Source organism: Drosophila obscura, unplaced genomic scaffold (genome assembly GCF_018151105.1).
Source record: "Drosophila obscura isolate BZ-5 IFL unplaced genomic scaffold, ASM1815110v1 contig_189, whole genome shotgun sequence".
In the NCBI taxonomy this organism is placed as follows: domain Eukaryota; kingdom Metazoa; phylum Arthropoda; class Insecta; order Diptera; family Drosophilidae; genus Drosophila; species Drosophila obscura.
In genome coordinates this window covers 1820425-1840007 of record NW_024542777.1, presented here as the reverse complement: position 1 = coordinate 1840007, position 19583 = coordinate 1820425, and the positions used below count along the sequence as shown (strand labels likewise).

General features: G+C 43.3%; 2 protein-coding genes across 2 annotated transcripts; both read right to left on the bottom strand.

Annotated features, from left to right (window-relative positions):
• Window positions 1–788: 788 nt before the first annotated feature.
• Window positions 789–2971, bottom strand: LOC111066790 (SOX domain-containing protein dichaete). The gene has a single exon (XM_022355644.2). It carries the CDS (start codon window positions 2682–2684, stop codon window positions 1497–1499), a length of 1188 nt encoding a protein of 395 aa, XP_022211336.2. The 5' UTR covers window positions 2685–2971; the 3' UTR covers window positions 789–1496.
• An 8796-nt stretch (window positions 2972–11767) lies between these two features.
• Window positions 11768–14877, bottom strand: LOC111066759 (transient receptor potential cation channel subfamily V member 6). The gene is made up of 7 exons (XM_022355594.2): window positions 14349–14877; window positions 14050–14276; window positions 13193–13989; window positions 12910–13136; window positions 12696–12847; window positions 12091–12622; window positions 11768–12026 (listed from the first exon to the last, which is right to left on the bottom strand). The coding sequence occupies exons 1-7, from the start codon at window positions 14745–14747 to the stop codon at window positions 11853–11855; spliced, it is 2508 nt and encodes an 835-aa protein (XP_022211286.1). The 5' UTR covers window positions 14748–14877; the 3' UTR covers window positions 11768–11852.
• Window positions 14878–19583: the final 4706 nt, after the last annotated feature.

The following is a 19583-nucleotide window of genomic DNA, read 5'->3' as shown; positions in this document are numbered from 1 at the left end:
GATTTTAAAAAGGTGAAAAGTCGTTCGCATTAGTTTTAAGAAGATCCAAATGTATCCAAATGACTCACTCACTGGAACTGAGAATATTATGGTAATGTCCCATGAATATTCAAGTTGAATATGATTTCTGATGATTCTGATGTCAGTGGAGGACATCAACTAATTAAAAATATTATTGGTCGTTTGGCGATTGAAAAATTAGGAAAATGTGATGATCGAACTGTGAAAAATCCAATTATGTGAATTTACATATAAATTTGGGAAATAAAACGCTTATAGCATTAATGTATCACACTATCCCAAATTTAGATATGTATATAAATTGGAATTATGTATGCACATATTGTATGTATGAAGATGAAAGCTGAACTGATTCAGTGGGCAAAACCAACCGTATTATTGTGGGTGTAAGCATATATTTGAGATATTTAAGAGGAAATAAGTATACAAAAAACGAGATTCTAAATGGTACACAGGTCAAATTTTATTTTCATTATTATTTATTTCGGTTTTTTTCAAGTTAATTGTTACCATTATTTCGATAGTCCTGGTCCGTAGCCTACCAGGACATTTTCAATATTTTCTGTACTCTCACAAAGTCAGGCTGCAATAGTTTTAAGAATCTTGGAAATTTGAAGCTGCCTTTTTTTATATTTTGTGATTTAATGTTTTGGTTATGAGATCAATTCGTAAGCTGTGGAAATATAATTTTTTTATGAGACTCCTTTTCCAATCACCCGAGCTGAAAATAATTTCCAAGGAAATAGACTTCATTTAATTTTTGGGTTTTTGTAATATTTTTGTTTTATTCATTTTGAAATGTGTTTGTTTTGTGTGAGCTTTTACGTTTACTCTCAATTTCCGCTTAGATGATAACGTTTTATTTTAATACATTAATAATACAATAATACACTGATGTATATACGTTCCTTCCGTCTTCTGGGGACTCTGACTCTATAACGAAATACGAGTGGGCTGGGCTGGGATATTTACAATTTGAGTTTGGTTAGACACTAAAGACTACAACTTAGATTAGGTTAGGGCTGGTGCTGGTGCTGGGCTGGGCTGGGGCCGGGTGCTGACACAAAAAACAACAAGGAGGAGCTCTCTCAATGCTTAAAACTAAATAAAATTAATTTACAATTAGGATTTTCCATACATATAGTATATCTTGTCTTTTGATACTTGATACTATTCTTGATGTCCTTAATTGGTTAGTGCGAGAAATAAATTAAAGTTTAGCGTAGATTATAGATGGTGTGTTTTGTGTGTATTGGCTAGGAATGTGGTTTCTTGTGTGTGATTTTTCTTAGATCTGTTTAGAGATTTCACTAGAAGTAAGCGGGGAGGACTGATGGAGAGGACAGGACTGAGGGGAGTGGAGAGGAGAGGTTGGCTTACTTAGAGCTTTTGAAGATTTAAAACCAGTGGATCACTTTGGGAATGCTTCAACAATTGTACTCTACTCTGTACTCTACGCGGGGAAGGGTTTCCCTCTAATAGAGGACCGGCACCGGTCGCCTCAGGGCGCTGTCCATAGAGCCGTCCATTCCGTTGGGTGTGATGGTTCCCGGCGAGGATCCTGGCGAGGAGGTGGACGATGAGGTGTACAGGCCAGCGGCTGCGGCATTGGCGGAGTGGGCGGCGTACAGGGAGGGCGCCGACATGCCCGAGTAGATGCCGGAGTAGAAGCTACTCAGGGATGTCGGAGGAAGCTGGGGCGGTGCTTGCTGGGACTCCAGCACCTTGTGACCCTGGTTGTTGACCGCCGCCGCGGCTGCGGCCTGCGACTGATGCAGCTTTGAGAGGGCCAAAGGATCGAATCCTCCGAAGTACGGCACCGGGTACGGCTGATCGAGGTGGTGCGAGGGGGCAAAGTACGGAGGCAGTTGGTGGAAGGGATTGTAGCCCCCGGCACCGGCTCCTGGACCACCGCCCAGCTTCTGCTGTCCCATTCCGTTGGCCTGCATCTGGAGTCCGCCCTGGGGGCCTGCGGTCATGGGATTCTTGGGCTTGCGACGTGGGCGGTACTTGTAGTCTGGGTGCTCCTTCATGTGGAGGGCACGCAGGCGCTTGGCCTCGTCGATGAACGGCCGCTTCTCGGACTCGGCCAGCAGCTTCCACTCGGCGCCCAGGCGCTTGGAGATCTCGGAGTTGTGCATCTTGGGGTTGTCCTTGGCAATCTGACGCCGCTGGAGCCGCGACCAGACCATGAAGGCGTTCATGGGTCGCTTGATGTGTCCCTCCTGGCCGGGTGAGGTGGCCAGGCTGTGCATGCCCGAGGACTGGTGGTTGGAGTGTCCGGAGGAGCCGATGCTGGGACCGTTGCCCATGCCGCTGCTACCCAGGCTGCTCTGGCTGCCCAGACTCCCGGCGGAGCCGATGGAGCTGTTGGGCGACAGGGTCTGCTGTGCGGACACGGCGCTGTGCATGTGATGGGGCGTCATGTGATGGTGGTGGCCCATGCCGGCGCCGCTGGGTATCCCGTTGCCGTTTGGCGAGCCGCCCATTGCGGCCAGGCTCTGGGAGTAGTGCAGCACCCGCTTGATATCCATGTCCATGCCGGGGCTCAGCTGCAGCTGGCCCTGGTGGGCGTAGTCGCTGGCAGAGGGGAGCTCCAGGCCCTGGCCGCCGCCGGCGCCCAGGTGGAAGCCGTAGTTCGGGTGTGACGATAAGGTGGCCATTCTAACGGTTTGTCACTCAACAAATCTTTTTCTTCAATCAACAAATGTTTTTCTCTCAGTGTACAGTGTACTTCTTTGCTTTGTCTCTTTTATTGGGGGTATTCACTTCACTGTTGCTCACAAATGTCTCTGTTATTTTCTTTTCTTTTCTTCTGTTTTTTATTTTTATTTAATTTTGTGTGTTTGTGGACTTGTGCTCTTAACGGAACGTCTCTGACTGGTTTCTAGTGCTGCTCGATGCTTCTGTTTGGGCCAACAGCTATTCTCTGACTGATTTGTCTGCGCAATTATTGGGACCGACACGACTGCAGTCAAATCCAGTTTTTCTCGCAGTCCGGTTGCTGGGAGAGCGGAGCAACGGAGCAGCGGAGCAACCACCCTGGCACAGGTAAGTGGCGGGAGTGCGACTGCGATGGCATGAGAGGACGGCAGGCTACCTGAATGCTTGCCGTCGCTCTTCCTCTCTTTGGCTGCGTTATTGTTGGCTTTGTTCCATTGGCTCTTTTATATCGGTTATAGTTGTTCGCCCATTGAGGGGTGTGTTCAATAGACGAGTGAATAGAGCCAAAAGCCAACAGCAGCAGCAGCAACAGCAACAACAACGACAGTTTCTGTGTTCGGCTCTGCTTCGTGTTTCGACCTCATTTGAGTGTTCAGCCAGAGAGGGGTGAGAGAGAGAGAGAGAGAGAGATGGAGAGAGAGAGAGCGAGCGGGAGAGAGTGGAGCATGAGAGAGCGAAGAGAAAGAGGGTCGCAGAACATTGATTTTTGCACAGATTTCCGTTATTGTTCTGCAGCGACGTTGCACTTCCGCGGGCTGCATTATGGGTGAGAGGAGGAAAACAAGTCACTCGCTCTCCCTCTCACTTCCTTCTTCACATTACTCTCTTGATCTCTCTTCTATCTAGCCCCCTCTCGCTCTATCTCTGTCTCTCTCTCTCTCTCTCTCTGTCTGTCTTTCCCCATGTGTATGAGTGTGTGTGTGTGTGTTGGGCCAATCACAATGGGTCTTTGGTGTGAATTTTAGTCCATTGTGGGTGGCTGTGTGCGGCTATGTACAGCTCTATATGGCCGGGAGCTGCTGTACTTGTGTGTGTGTGTGTGTGTGCGCGTGTGAAAAGAACTTTTTAGTTTGTGAAAAGGACATGGAAACACGCTTTCCATTCTCTCGCTCTCCGCTCTCTATGGCCATTCTTTCATTTCGTCTTCCTTTCTTCCCCATTCTTTTCCCTTCCCTTGTTTTGTTGTGCTGCTTCTTCCCCGCCGCCCTGAAAGGATATTACTGCAATTATTTACTTATTTGGCCAAAGAAAAGTGGGTCCGGATAAAGGAGCGCACAAAGCAATGAGTGGAAATGAGGCGAAGCTCAGCCAAAATGCATGTAAAGTGTTCCTATATGCTTGCCCCTGGCTGTATGTGGAGTGGTTGTGGGTGGTTGGTGGGTGGGTGGTGCGGGTGGCCACCTAGTTGCCTGTGATTACACAATGCCCGACAAAGGAAGATGTTGAAAAATGTATAACGACAAAAAGCATATATTTTGATACTTTTCGTTGAGTGGAATTTGTTGTACTCTTACCCTGGGAGAAGGTACTTTAAAATTGAATATTGTATTGAACATACATATTGTACATAGACATATTGTTTTAATTATTCTACGAAGATTTAATATATTTTGATGTTATAATTGTCTAAATATGTTTACCTAATTTCGCCGAAGCATTTAATTAAATCAAGTCATTTGATTCCATATCCAACATTCTCCCTAGATTCGAATCTGACACTTTCTCTAACGCAAACGCACACACACACACACACCAACAGTGCAGTTTGCAATTGCATTCAAAATGCTCTTATACCTGGCCCAGGGCATAGAGCATAAAAAGCTTTCAGCGTTCTTAACGTTTCCTTTGTGTCTGCGCTCACCAAAAGAAAAAAACGGAATAAAACAACAAAAAACTCAAATAATAAATAAAGAAGAAAAAACTGTTGATGTGTTGTGTAATGGAAAAAGTTTTGTTCGTGCAACGTTTTCCTTTCTAACCATTCAGCTTTTTCCTTAGAAAAAGAGGCAGGGGAGAGTGAGATAGAGACGGAAGGACACACAGAGAATAAGGGGGTGCATTGAGGAAGAGAGACAGACAGAGGCTTTGCTTTTTAAGAAGCTATCCCTCCCTACCCATTGTCACAAAAGTGCGAGTACTTATGCATAACTATATCGTAAGTTTATGGCTCACATTTTGGCGGATTTTATTTTCACATTTGAAGACAAGTGAGGGAATTCTTCCGGTAGTATTAAGTTTTATGAAAGCCTCGAACCCATTAACCATTATCCATTATCCTTTCACCTTTCCCTCTGTCCTGCTTAACCCCAGCTCAACTCCTTCTCAGCTCTCTGATTCTCATTCTCTTCGGAGAGGCGCGCGCTTCATTGTTTGCTCCTCGCCATTGTTGATTGTTGATTGTGGATTGTTGATTGTTGTTCATGTCATTCAATTGTCATTTGGGGAACTGGTTCTATATACACGTTTTTCATTCTTTTTTTTTTTAATTAAATTCAGAAACAATCGAACAAATGTGATATTCAACAATTATGACAATGAATAAATGATAATGAAAAAATGGAACGAAAATAAAAGCCAAACGAGGTTACATTCAGCCTTTTATTCGAAATGATTGAATTGTTAAATTATTGATGTACATACATACATTTGTACATATGTATGTATACATACTGTGTTTTTTGCAATCGGATTTCCATTTATCCCTATATAATTCTGTATGCACGACACCTGGCATTGGATGAGGAAAAATGAAACATTTTAGATGGATTTTCTCACGTATTTAGTTCCGCCTTTGTTCATTTTGCATTCGAATCGAATTTCTAAATTCAATGCTCTGCCACCCACTAGATTTTCTCTTTGATTTCCTCTCGTTGTGCGGACGTGTCCATTTGATTGCTTCACAGATTTCAGCGCTTTCCACATGTCATTCTAGTTAAGAGCAATTTTGGCATGCTCACGAATTTTCCTTCATTTCATTCGCATTTCCACTATTCTGATGGTCTCTTCGTGCCCTTTTTGGGTTGGAAAAATGAAAAATTATGGCATATTTATCAGTCAATGGGATGGAGAAAGAGATTCGTCGGGGCTGGCAGGTCCTGCTTGGGATAATGAAAACATTTGGGTGTAGAATTTACGCTAAATGGGACGTGGAAAAAATATGAAAAATTAATAGTGGACTGCAGCTTCCATTTTAATATTTAAATTTACTATTATAACAATCTAATAAATTTTCGCACGGCTTACAGATATTAATGTTATATTTTTCCTTTATCTAGTTCTGATTATCTTAATAATTTGTGTGTGTACATCTGTACATATATCAAATTTTATTCAATTTATTCTACCACATTTCATCAATCGCTTACATATTTTCATACCAGATATTCTTCAATCTCCACCTGTGCTCAATATCTATTTTGCGAAATTTCTCATAAATACCAAAACCCCGCCTAATAGGCCAATTTTTCGATTAAACTCAACGAAAACTATGCATGTAAAGCATGGGAACACATATCCCAGCTACCTTTTCAGAACCAGGCGTGATTAGGCGACAAGAAATGGCCAAATTGTCTCAGCAATGTTGCTTCTTAGCTCATCCGTGGCTCAGACCATTAGGGGAACAAAACGAGATAATATTCAATGGAAAACTGTCCTTATAGATAGGAAAAGGACGCCCACATGTGTCGTCGACTTCCGTTTCGGCTTCACCTGATGCGAACCGGTTCTGTCATGGATATTGCACAATCCCGTCCAGGGCAGAAACAACTTTTGTATCCGTTTTCCCCCATTGTTCCACTACTCTCTATGCAGTTCAAGGGAACTCTATGAATGCATTTTGTTGTTTGCTATTTCTATGCACAATGCAATACAGTGGACTATTTCCGGGGTCAGTTATTGTTATTGATAATGCATATTTTCCAATATCATCCTGGACAAAACAATTCAGACGTTTTCCAAACAATTTGCGGTATTTGTTAAAGGGATAATTGGTGGAGAAAACACGTGTAAGCCCGCATGACTTGGTCGCTCTGGGCTCGAAGGAATGTGGGAAAATCGAATGCAAATCCAATTGTCGGAGCTGTCAGAGCGTAGGCCATCGATGGCCACTCATAATCCATGCTCGATTTGAGCTCATTACGGTTCCAGGTCCTAGATGTCATAACAGATTAACCAGGCAACGTTCACATCTCTGATTCTGATTCTGACTCTGGCTCTGATTCTGATTTCACCTCCTTCTCTTCCCCCATTGTTCAGAAAAGTTCCTCCGTCAGCCACTTGGACTAAACGATATTAATTTCTTGAACTGTTAGGGTTAGGGCTTCCAGGTTCTGTTCTGTTCTGCCTTTTCGTACCTTTCCCTGGCTAGGATCTCATCTTGAGGCTTTTTTTTTCTTCTCATTTGTAATCGAAACGAGCCACTTAAAGAGCTACGCGATCCTTGAGTCAAATTTCTTTATACTTGGTTTTCATATTTCATTTCTTCTCATTTTTGCATATTTAGGGGTTGACTCCGAGGGGGTGTGGCGGGGTGGTGGCGGGCAGCTATTGAAGTGCTTTGGTAGGTCTAATTTTTGTTGTCGCTCGTCTCGGGGCAAATCGTCGCCGTCAAAGTGCCCACTCGATGCGACTTCCACTCAAGTGCGGGCCCGGCCATGGAGTGGCCTACAAAGCGGAGGAGAGGTGAGTTCCGTTCCTGGACGGCGTGCCGAATCCCACGGTGTGTGTTTACGACCAACAAGCACAGTTGGAATGAGTCCAGAACGGCCTGTGACTCAGGGACGGTGTCGGTGTCTGGCCCTTGCTCTGGCCCTGGGTCTGAGTCTGGGAGTACAGCCTCCGTGTAATGCGAGAGGAATTAGCTACCCAAATTGTGTCAAAATCTTGTGGTTAGCCCGAGGGCCAAACATCGGCTTTTCATGGGGGGTGGTCGTGGGGCGTTTCCCCGGAAAAACCTCAGCCAAATGAGGTCCACTCACCTGATGGGTGAGCGCCTGTCAAAAGCAGTTTATCGTCGGCGTTGACGATGACGATGACGTTTCCAACCCCTGATGACTGGAATCGGTTTGACAACCTGCAATCATCTTCGGTGCTGTTGGACGCCCACTTTTGAGAGGGTTTTAAAACTTAATTAGAAGTTGCAGATAGAAGTAACACCAATGTCTGCAACGTATGTGCTTCTGATGGTTCATATTCATTTCTTATTCTTACTTTGTTGACACTATTTCATGGACAGTTTAAATATAGAGAGCGCTGTAATACAATGGAATCTGTATATGAAATGGAAAGAGCATGGAAAAGAATTCAAGTCTTATATATAGGTATTTTTAACCCCCAGAAAGCATCTCTCCTCCCGTTCGTTTTCCCAAACTCAATTTCAATTACACTTGGCTGTTTTTGCTTCTTTTCCTTTGACTTTTTTAGGTGCGGCTTCTTCGCGTAATTAATTTCAGTCATTTGGCAAATGGTTTCCCACAAAGTCAAAGGGTTTTATTGAGCGCGCTTAATGCTGGCAGAGATCAAAGCGGTCTTTAAGCAATTGAAAGACACCTTGACACGGGAAACGGAAACACCCTCCATGTGGCCCCTTCGCTTGTTTGTTTGTATTCTCTTTTTTCTATTTATTTTCTTTGGTCGAATGCAACATTTTCACTCAAGTGATTTGATTTGGCGAATTGAATTTTCATTCTAAGTATGTATGCATATCAAGACCGAGGCTTGGAATATCAGAGTGCCTGTGCCCCCTGCTATCCCATCCCAAGCCCCATTCAATCTCCAAGCCCCGTCAATCAGTCATTCAGTCACTCAGTCAGTCAGACTTGGCGGCGTCGCCGTCGCCGTCGTCGTTGTTGTCGTTGTTGTGCTGATTGTTTGCTTAGCGTCCTCCCGCGAGACTCAAGTGGCAAAACATTATTTTGTTCAGGAAATTCAATTAAAACTTTGCGGTTTTTTGTTAGAATTTGTTTTTTTTTTTACGCTGTGGCTGCTGCTGCTGCTGCTGCTGCTCCTCTGCTGCTTTCGATATTCAAGTGGTTTTCAATCAAAACGAGGCGTATTATTGAACCAGTGGGGGACTGGGAGGAGGCACGGAGCGGTTCCATGGGCATGAGCCAAATCGATATATTGAAGGTGAGAGCTGGTAGAAATACTCTCAATGGAGCAGAAGTTTCATGCTTTAACTAATAACCGTTTGGGAGTAGAATTTTTTTAATTCGATCCGCACACAGTAAATTATTTATTGATCTCCTCCCCTAACCTTTACCCGAGAACATTATTCTTTTAATATTTTTTGGGCACTTCAACGGTCCTTCAGTGCAATCCGAACTATAACCATTGCCACATAATCGATGACTGAAAGGGAGGAGAAATCGCTGCCACAAGTGTCGAGGCATGCAAATGACAGGTCGAATGGCGGCCCCAAGCACCAAGCACCAAACACACAAATATCAAAATCAAATTCACTCAAAATAACATTTAATAGAATCAATGTGCTTAAAAAGCTTACCCCGAAAAAAAGAGGGGGAACAATCGGGGAAAAATCATCAATTTCACGTTTCGGGTACTAGATAAATTTACATTTCCATGTGGGTGAGTGGAGCAACTGTAGTGGCAGTCACACCCGCATACTCTCCCTTCTTCCCTGTGCATGGACAGTGTTAAATCAAAGAGCAAAGCTGAAAAGCAAACAAAGTTAACAAAGGTCAAACCCTCAACCCTTGCCCAACAACATCAGCCGCCCCCATAGCCAGCCCTCCCACAAACCAAATAAACGATTGCAAAAAGGAAAAAATGAAATTGCAAACTTTTTTCTTTTGTACTTTGATTTGCATAAATAATTTACTTTAAACAAACTCTTGAGCATCCAAAGAACAGAACGCAAAGAAATCTGAGCGAAGAAAAAGGCAGTCAAAGCCGAGGGGAAATCGAATTTTCTTTGGGCTCCAGTGGCATTTCACCTGGGAGAAGTCCATAATTCTTTCTTGAATGCTTCTTTAACAATTTACCTTTGCCCGAGCCCAAGCCAACTCCCAAAGGATTCAGCTCGAGTTCGGAAACATTGCTCAGGATGTTTTTCTTCTTGTTGTGTGCTGTGAAAGCCAAAAAGAAAGAACAGACCCTGCAAAACAATTACGATAGTTAAGGCCGAATCACAGACGGCATTTAAAAGTCATTTGGCAAACGCCCCTCGCCGAAATTGCGCTATAAACGATGTTGCTCAAGGATCATAAAGCGGGTCGGGCAGTACTTTTTCTAGGAAAAATCAGAGTGGAATGTGAAAAACTGTTCGCCTTAGCAGTTCACATTTTCACCGTACCTTCCAGTGCTCAGCTCGTTTTTATTGTTATTGTTTTACAATGTTTGTGTGGGCCGAGGAGGGGCGTAATTAAACAGCTTTCCCAACCTTTTTTTATTGCTGGAAATTTTCACAAGTCGACTGAGAAAACAAGATTCCTTACCACCTCCCTACTCCATAAATCTTTCCCTACTCAGTTCCGAAATATGTTGTAAATTATAATGATCATTATTCACAGTTATCATTCTGTCGTTTATGTATCAAAATACACCATTTCATCAGGCATAAAAGTATTTTTCCTTAGCAATACAGTAATCTATACATTTGAGGATATTTTGGTGATTACGTAAGAGTGGGCATCACTCAGCGTGCTTTCATTTCCTAATAATATTCCTTTTATACAACAGAATGAATTTAGTCATCTAGTACTTCTAGTTCATTCCATACTCCCAAGTAAATTTGTGTGATCATTGCAGGGGGGGTTTATTGCTAGTCAAGAAGGTCAGGGAAATGTTTTATGCTGAACAAATAAAGGAAGTGGGCGTTGATCTGGGCCTGGAGGTGGGCGTGCCACACCATTCACAGCTGCCACCGAAGCTGAACCCAAAACATATGATTATCCGTCGAACTCGACACCTCAGACTGTGTGTGTAATTATTACATGTGGACCCAGCCGGGACACAAAGCCAAGGAAAAGGCAAAGGCAAAGCCAACGCCAATCGCTAAAGCTGGGAACATACTTTCTGGCCACACTGTGACATATTCAAATGGCTATTGTTGGATTCGGTCGTTTGCGCATGAACCCCTTTTGTTGTGATCGTCAAGGGTTGGACACCATATCATTAGCGCCACACCCGAAGGAAAGTGTGCAGAAGGGGTTTGGGCTGGGAACTTTTGCATGGATCGAATGGGATCGCAAAAATCAGAGCTGAGACTTGGCCATGGCACCGAGCGCAGCGGGAACTAAATTGCTCTATTCAAACTCAATTAAAGTCAAGCTGCGGCAAGCTGGGCCTCTGAGAGCTCAGATAGTGAGTAGTGAGTGATCCTTGCTCTTTAACACTTTCGTACAGAACTCTGGGGCCGGCTACCCTCTCTCGTTGTTGCATTCCTTTGTGCTCGAACGCGAACAAAGGCGCCTGCTAAACGCTTCCGGCAGCGAGGGATCTATGGGGAGACCCTCGAGCATCGAGGATCTGATACCAGCCGATGCCGATGCCGATCCCACGCATAATCCCGGATCCCATTGATGTCAATCATCGATATCCCTCGCGATAGGAACACAACAATGCAAGGTGTCAGGCCTTTGAACCTTCTTCAACCTCCGGCCTTCGTCTTTCATCCATTCTCTCCATTTCTTTACTGCTGCTGTTGCTGCTACAATTGCAATTACGTAATCTTTATCATCATGTGCAAATCGATAAGCGGATGTTGTCCACTCCACCCCCCTCCGCTCCAGCTCCATTGGACTCCATCTTTATTGGCCCAGACCCATAAAAGTTGTTGGCTTAATTCAAATGGCCGCCACTTGCCGCGACTTTGCTCTGTTTGCCAAGGCATAAAGCGGAACATTAATGTGGTGTCTTGCGACTATGAGATGAGATGAGATGGGGGTGGATAGAAGGGATTGGACAGTGCAAACAGAACTCTATAAAACGGAATCTTGTGCCTGTGTGCAGTCGTCTATCCGAAGGAGAAGTGAACTGTTGCTGTGAAACGGACTGTAGACTCTCAATTTATTGCACAAACCGAACAGATTTCAACAAGGCTCAATAAAACTTGAACTAATTAAGTGCTTCGGGGGTCCGCAGGACCCTCAGAAGTTGTTGTTCTCGGAGCTCTCCGACTTGCGGGCGGTGCCAAAGAACTTCTCGTACTCCTGCTGGCGGCGACGCGCTCGTGCCTCCCGCTCCGTTTGCCGCTTGTTCGAGAAGCGGTGATGAATGCGCTTCATTTCCTGGACCTCCTTCATCTCCTCCTTCTCCTCGTCCTGCAAAAGAGAGGTTCTGTAAGTCTGTATATCTCTGGGCAGAGGAAGGATAGTCTGGACATACGGTCATATTGAGGCGCAGGACCAGGGCTCGTCGGCCATCCGACATGGGCTGGCTGTAGTGCATAAAGTTCTTGAGACGCTCCGCTGGCGGGACACTCCGCTCCACAACGAGCACAATCCGGGCCCACTGGCGCTGCCACTCGTTGCGTATCTCGGCTATCTTCTGGTAGGTATTGCCCATCATCGCGATCAGCATGTTCACCAACAGCACACTCACGATCACCATGAACAGGAAGAAGAGAATCTTGGCCTCGTACTCGTGCTGGGTGGACACCATGGCCCCGTAGTAGTCCCCGAAATTGGTCAGCGACATCAGGAACATGGCAACAATGGACTCCATTGGCGAGGGCATGGGATTCGATTCCGCGTCCTGGTCCTCTGGCGTCGAGGGATTATCAAAGGTGAGGAAGATGATGTAGAAGGCCTGGGAGAAGCCCAGCACGAAGACCAAATAGATGGAGACGAAGCGGAGCAGATCGCCCATCACCATGCGATATATCATCACCACAAAAGGACCAACGGTCTTGAAGCCACTGCGAATGACCAGACAAGAGCATCAGCAGAGGCCTAAAGGCCAATCTTAGAGGCTAAATGGGAGGTATTTACCGACAGAAAAACAGAAAGTACGGGGCTGTGGTCAGCATTATAAAAACCGTGACATGGTCGTCGATCTCCGTAAGACAGGATACCCTCAGCCAGGGTATGGTCATCATCAAAGCACAAGAGAACAGAAACATGACTCTCGAGGGAGCCGTCATCTGTGGGAAAGATGCAAACCTATGACAAAAGTCACCGATTGAGGAACATCCGCGGAGCTTACCAAGTTTTCAATGAACATTTTGTAGCCCAGAAATCTGGCCTCCCGTAGAGCCACCAGCAGGTACAGTATGGCGCCCACAAAGTTGATCATCTCGGCCATTATTCTGAGCTTGGCCAGATCGGATTCGAGATTCATGAGCGGACACTGGGCATAGCTCTCCCACCAGGCGGGCAAGACTTCCACCTCATTGGGGTCGTAGTACTCCGTGAAGTTCAACCAGAAGGTTTCTGGAGGGAAACGGAAGAGTTAAAGACTTTCAGCCCACTCCAGAGCAATACTCAACTGTATTCGGTGCTCAGGGAAGAGCCCCGTTTGCTCTGGTGGTGGCGAACATCGGAGCTATCGTTTCTGTAGAGACCATTCTTGGCCGCAGTGCTGTTTGCATTCTCCTCATCCTCCTCCTTGGCATCCGGGCCCGGCCGCAGTATGAAACTGAACAGCGAGATCAGAAAGTAGAACGCGAACATGTAGAACTGCTTGTAGAATCGCGACTTGCAGAACGTGTCCCACTTGGTCTTCAGGAGGTCTATGACCACGCCATCCAACAGCTCCAGATGCTCCAGCTTGTCCCCAAAGACGACGAAGTTCAGCACGGAGTCCTTGTTGATATTGCCGGTCTGCTCGTTGATCGTGTCGATCATGAGCAGGGGGTAGGCGGCACAGGTGATGCTGCCCAGCTGCCAGTAGATCTCCCTCTCGATGCTCATCACATGGAAGAACATCTCGACGCGTCCCAGCTTGGCGGCCAGCGTAAGTGGGGTTAGGTTCTGGATGTTTTTCACGTGGATATTGGTGCCCACTTCGTAGCCCACATCGAACATCTCCATTTTCTCGTAGATGACCAGCATGTGGAGCACGGTGTTGCCATTGGTGTCCTGGAAGTCGGGGTCCGCTCCCCGGGCCAGCACCAGGCGGAAGCACTCCTCCTGCGACAGGCAAGCGGCAAAGCTCAAAGGATACTCGCCCCAGTAGACATAGCCGTCGTAGTTGGTGATGGGACACAGAGCCACGTACTCGTGATCAGGCGAATCCGTGCGCGAGAACTTTGTGTCCTCCGCCGACATGAAGGCCCCGCAGCAACTAATTTCAACAGACTCGAGGGGTGAAAGCGTTGGGCTTTGGGGTTCGATTGGTACTCACCGCTCCTGGACATCGGCATTGGCATCCAACAGATACTTGACCATTGCCGGGTCCTCGTTCACTATGGCTATATGCAGGACGCTTTCCCCGTAGTATTCGTCGCTCATGTAGATATCTAGTATCAGCTTGGGGTAGAACTTGAGCAGCCGCTTGGCCAGGTCCGCGTGCAGCGATGAGGCGTTGAGCAGGCACAAATGGAGGATGGTCTCGCCCACGGCTCCACGCTCCTGCAAAGCAAGGCAGAAAGGGAATGAGTGGAGGGCGCTTCTGGAACACATGACCTGGAAAACTCCTCTCACATTCAGATCCCAGCACACGAATCGGTAGGCACTCGGATTGGAGATGTACTCCGCCTCCGATACCTCGGGACAGTAGTCATGGATGTTAAAGTCGTCGTCGGGGTTCTCCAGGGCGCGGATCTCGGGCAGCTGGCGCGTCCTTGGGCGGTCTCGATTTCGCAGCAGCACCAGCTTAGAGATGGGGAAGTACCGTCCTGCACCCTTGTTGTAGAGAAAGGGTTCGACCTTCGTCTTGATGGCGTGGTCGATTTCTGCGAACTGTTTCGTCTGGCAGGCGCGCTTCATCATGTCCACGAGGAGGCCGCCGCCCTTGAGGTTGACAAATTTGTAGAGGGCCTGGGTGGAGACTCCCGCCTGCTTCTTAACGCCACTGGTCACGTTGCTCTCCGTATTCCCCATGGTCTGAGAACACCTTTAACCTTGTGGCTCGGGCTGAGTTGCGTTCTTTTTGTGCTTAATTTTCGTTTTTAAAGCGCGACATTGCTGGATTGCATCTATCTGTTCTGGGAATTTACTTTGTTATGGCAATTTTGTGTGGTCCTTGTCCGTTTTGGGTATTGACAAAACATTCCATCGAACTTCTCGTTGCCAATGCAACAGCTGAACTTGAGCTCCATTTTCCTGTTTACCCTGCGTTGCCAGGACACCTCGGACCTGTTGCACTCACTCGCTCAACAAGTTCAAGTTTTTATCAATGTCTTGCATACTGTTTGCGTGTTTGCTGTTGGGCTTTGGGAAACTTGTAGAATGCGGGGTATTATTACGCCTTAAATATATTAGCTTAATTTTTATATAATTTCACTTGAGGTTTGCTCATATTATTTGAGCAGTCATTGACCAATGTCTGACTGGTTTCAATCGTTTTTATCTTAATAATGTTGTTGCCGACAGTAGAATTTGATTTTAGCCGTTTATTTAATTACCATCTTTTGCAATTCAGTCGTCAATTCTTGTTTAATTTTTTAATTTTATGCCCAAATGGCACATAAATATAATAATAATAATAATAATATATAATAACGAACGTCAAAGTTTTTGAGTCCAGTTTTGCAAATATACTCGATATTTGATCACCAGAATTCCGGTCCGCCCAATAGCTGAAAAAAAGGAATTCCAACGTTACGTTTTAATCGTGCAACAAAATAATGATGAAGAAATCTTTAAAAAAATGCTTACATATTTGATTAGTAATTACTAATTAGCATGAACCGTAACTGTTATAAGTTTTAAAATAAATTGCATTCTAAGAATTATTTCCAAATTTATTATATAAAAGTTACGACGGGTATTTTTAGTTTATACTTATAAAATTACAAATAATAGTTATTTATGATTTTTTTTAACAAAAATAAAAAATAAGAGTTATTTTCTTTTTTTATTTTAAAAGTTAAAATAAGAGTTATTTTCTATTTTTATTTTAAAAGTTAAAATAAGAGTAATTAGGTAGTTCTATATTCCCCAAAATAACAATAGTCCAATGTACGGTTTTAAAGGTAGTCGCGAAAGTATGACCTGACCTTACGTTACCAAAACATAAGTGGTTTTCGCAGGTCCGGGTTTAAAATTGCAAAGCCTCAGAGATTCTAGTGGGACTATTTGACTATCTGTATATGTACATACATATGTACCAGTGTTCATTTTCCTGAGCTGGCAAGGGAGGATTTGTTGAACGCTTTGTATAAAATGAATACACGAATCCGATAGAGAACTTTCCAGAGTTTTTAAAAGAAAATTTTCACACAAAGTTGAAAATTATTTCCGTGTGCAAAAATGTATTTAACTTTTATTGATATACTTTATCTTTCAGGTGGAATAAAAATTAGTCTGTGTGAGGTATGATTCAATGAAAAACTGGTCCGTTGCAAGGACAGTTCTTGAGAAAAACCTATTTTCCAAACCATCTAAATTGTGGGTTGTTCTTTGACTTTAACTTGAAATGAATTAAAAAGACAAGAAGGAACGTGTGAGTCGTTTCTGGGGACACGACTCTACTTATACCCGTACTCAGTCAGTATATACATTTTTGAGCTTATGATTTTTTAGAATTTTAGAAAAAAACAAAAAAAATTTAACATTTTACATTTTTTTGCTACATCTGCTATCTACATCTACATATACAATGTCTATTCTACATCTAACATGTAGATTGTACAGGTTGCATTTAGATGCTATATCACCTCCGCTAGGGGTTTCTCGCGCACTGAACGCGGCAGAATGTGCGAGCGAGAAGGAAAATGAGATGCGTTGTCGTGGGCGGGTGGGGGAGGGGAAGCAACTGAAAATTAATTTCTTCATTCTGGCTATAATTATGATCCGATCTGATTCAGATTCGGCAATCTGGTAGATATGGGCATTCTCTACGATACTGCGTTTTTAGTTTTATCGTATCTTTAAAATTGTGCCTGCCACAGATTTTCGTCCTTTGTGGGGGCGGAAGGGGGCGGGGCGAAATTTTGAAATACACTTGTAGCAGTGTGATATCACATGAGTCTGGAAACAAAATTTGGTTCCTCTAGCTTTTGTGGTCTCTGAGATCCAGGCGTCAAACAAGACGGACAGACGGACAGACAGACATGGCTCTATCGACTCGGCTATTGATGCTGATCAAGAATATATATACTTCTCTGCGTTACACACATCCACTTTTACCACAAATCTAATATACCCCTTAACTCTTTTTTGAGTACGGGTATAATAAAAAGATCACCTTAAATTTTACCGAGATGTGTTTTGTACATGCTCTTTGAATATTCCTTTACCTAATTTTAAAAGCTCTTTTTGCGCTTTTGCGTTGTTCGGCTTCTACATCGATAACAGTGACGCTACCTCGCACGAACGGTCAAAAATTCCCATATAAAATCAAATTTAGCCGTTTTTCGGCTTCAGAAAAGAAACGCGCTTTACAGCACTACAGTAGGTATCGTAACGTATTGTAAAATATCGATTGATTTTTTTACATGGTAACTACACATTTCATACATTTGACTTACATATTTATGTAACTATGAACAACGACACTGACGAGGAAATGTGTAAGTTTGTTACTAAGTTGACCGTTTTTCTTTAAATAAATTTAAATTAAAACAAACAAAATAAAGTTGTTTCTTAAACTGTTTGCATTTGCCAATGTTATGTATGGAGCAAATAAAATAGATAAAAATATCGTCCTCCCAAAACAAAAACATAATACATAAAAAATCATAAGAAAATAAACTAACTTCAATTAGTCCTGAATTTCGGTTAGATGTAAATACGTTTCCACGGAGTACAGTGGGGCGAGGTCGCAAAAGTCGTTTTCTAATATTCTAGTATTGCACAACATTGTTGTGTTCCCTAACATTTCTTATGTTTATTTTGTTACGTGCAGCGAAGAGGTAACAGTTCAACATCATCTGAATCTTTCAATCGACTAATTTGTATGGTTTGATTATTATTTAATTTGTTTTTTGTTTAAATGTTTAAATGTTTATTGTGGTTATTTAAGAATAAACATACCTCTCAGAAATCACAACCAAGGGCAACCAACGAACGCGATATATATTTTTGTTTAAACTAATTGGTATTTAATAGCAACACGAAACTGTTAACTTTACCTTGTCTTTTTCAAACTGTCTGGCAATCCAAAAAATGTATGTAAATTGGTAAGAAAGCAGAAATCAATGAAACACGCATTTATCCACTAAAATAAATACAAAAACAATTTTTGTGCGCTTCCTTTTTGGACTATTACTATTTTAAGTATTTTATAATTGTTTTAAATTTATTTTTTATTCATAAATTGTTTTCGTTTCTTAAATTTGTCATCTTTTTTTTTAAAGAAAAATTATCCCGCCAACTATAAAGCAGCGATAAATATGCTTTACATCAGCGACGTTAGCTAAGTATTAAAAACCATGTTAGCGTAATGACTGTTAAGAGACCAAATATAAAAACTCTTGTTTTTATTAATAATTTATTTCAAACCAATACCAACCAAGGTCAGATTTAATAGTCCTATACGTCGTACTCTACAAAAACAAGTATTATTATTTTATAATACCTGTCTACCTACAATCTGTGATTATTGTTCGTCGACGCTGTTAATTTTAGTGTTAATTACTAGGTCCCCCATAATGAAAATCTTAACATCGTTTTCTCTCGATAGAATTTAACATTATTTTGTCAATTCGTTTGTACGAAAATTTCATCTGACTAACACCCACTGTTAGGACAAGCATGGTGATAGGAGGACGAGGTAGAGCTATCTTGGCAGTATGTTGAGAATCGGGGTGGGTTTCCCTTGCATATGCTTTAATTATCTGGTCCGTTTTGCATGTTTTCCATACCGTTTATAGCAACATATAGACAACCGCCAAACTCATTTAGCGCACAAAAAAATACTGACATTTTTATACCCGTACTCAAAAAAGAGTTAAGGGGTATATTAGATTTGTGGTAAAAGTGGATGTGTGTAACGCAGAGAAGGAAACGTTTCCGACCCCATAAAGTATATATATTCTTGATCAGCATCAATAGCCGAGTCGATAGAGCCATGTCTGTCTGTCCGTCTGTCCGTCTGTCCATCTGTCTGTCTGTCCGTCTTGTTGAGCGCCTAGATCTCAGAGACTATAAGAGCTAGGGCAACCAAATTTGGTTTCCACACTCATGTGATATCACACTGCTACAAGTGTATTCAAAATTTCGCCCCGCCCCCTTCCGCCCCCACAAAGGACGAAAATCTGTGGCAGGCACATTTTTAAAGATACGATAAAACTAAAAACGCAGTATCGTAGAGAATGCCCATACCTACCAGACTGCCGAATCTGAACCAGATCGGATCATAATTATAGCCAGAATGAAGAAATTAATTTTCAGTTGCTTCCCCTGCCCCCCTCCAACAAACGACAACAAACTCATTTTCCTTCTCGCTCGCACACTCTGCCGCGTTCAGTGCGCGAGCAACCCCTGCGGAGGAGATGTAGAATCTAAATGGAGCATGTACATTGTACAATCTACATGTTAGATGTAGAATATACATTGTAGATGTAATTTAGATATCAGATGTAGCAAAAAATGTAAAATGTAAAATTTTTTTTTTCTAAAATTCTAAAAAATCATAAGATCAAAAATGTATATACTGACTGAGTACGGGTATAAGTAGAGTCGCGTCCCCAGAAGCGACTCGCACGTTCCTTCTCGTTCGCTCTCAATTCGTGGTGGGTTTTTAAAATTTGCTCTCTTTTTTGAGGTTAAGAG

Excerpts from the sequence above, each read along its gene's own strand:
- LOC111066790 (XM_022355644.2), bottom strand. The coding sequence starts at position 2,684 with ATGGCCACCTTATCGTCACACCCGAACTACGGCTTCCACCTGGGCGCC.
- LOC111066759 (XM_022355594.2), bottom strand. The coding sequence starts at position 14,747 with ATGGGGAATACGGAGAGCAACGTGACCAGTGGCGTTAAGAAGCAGGCG. Across the intron at positions 14,277-14,348 it reads TCGTGTGCTGGGATCTGAAT|GAGCGTGGAGCCGTGGGCGA; the intron begins GTGAGAGGAGTT and ends CTTGCTTTGCAG. Across the intron at positions 12,027-12,090 it reads TCCTGCGCCTCAATATGACC|GACGAGGAGAAGGAGGAGAT; the intron begins GTATGTCCAGAC and ends TCTCTTTTGCAG.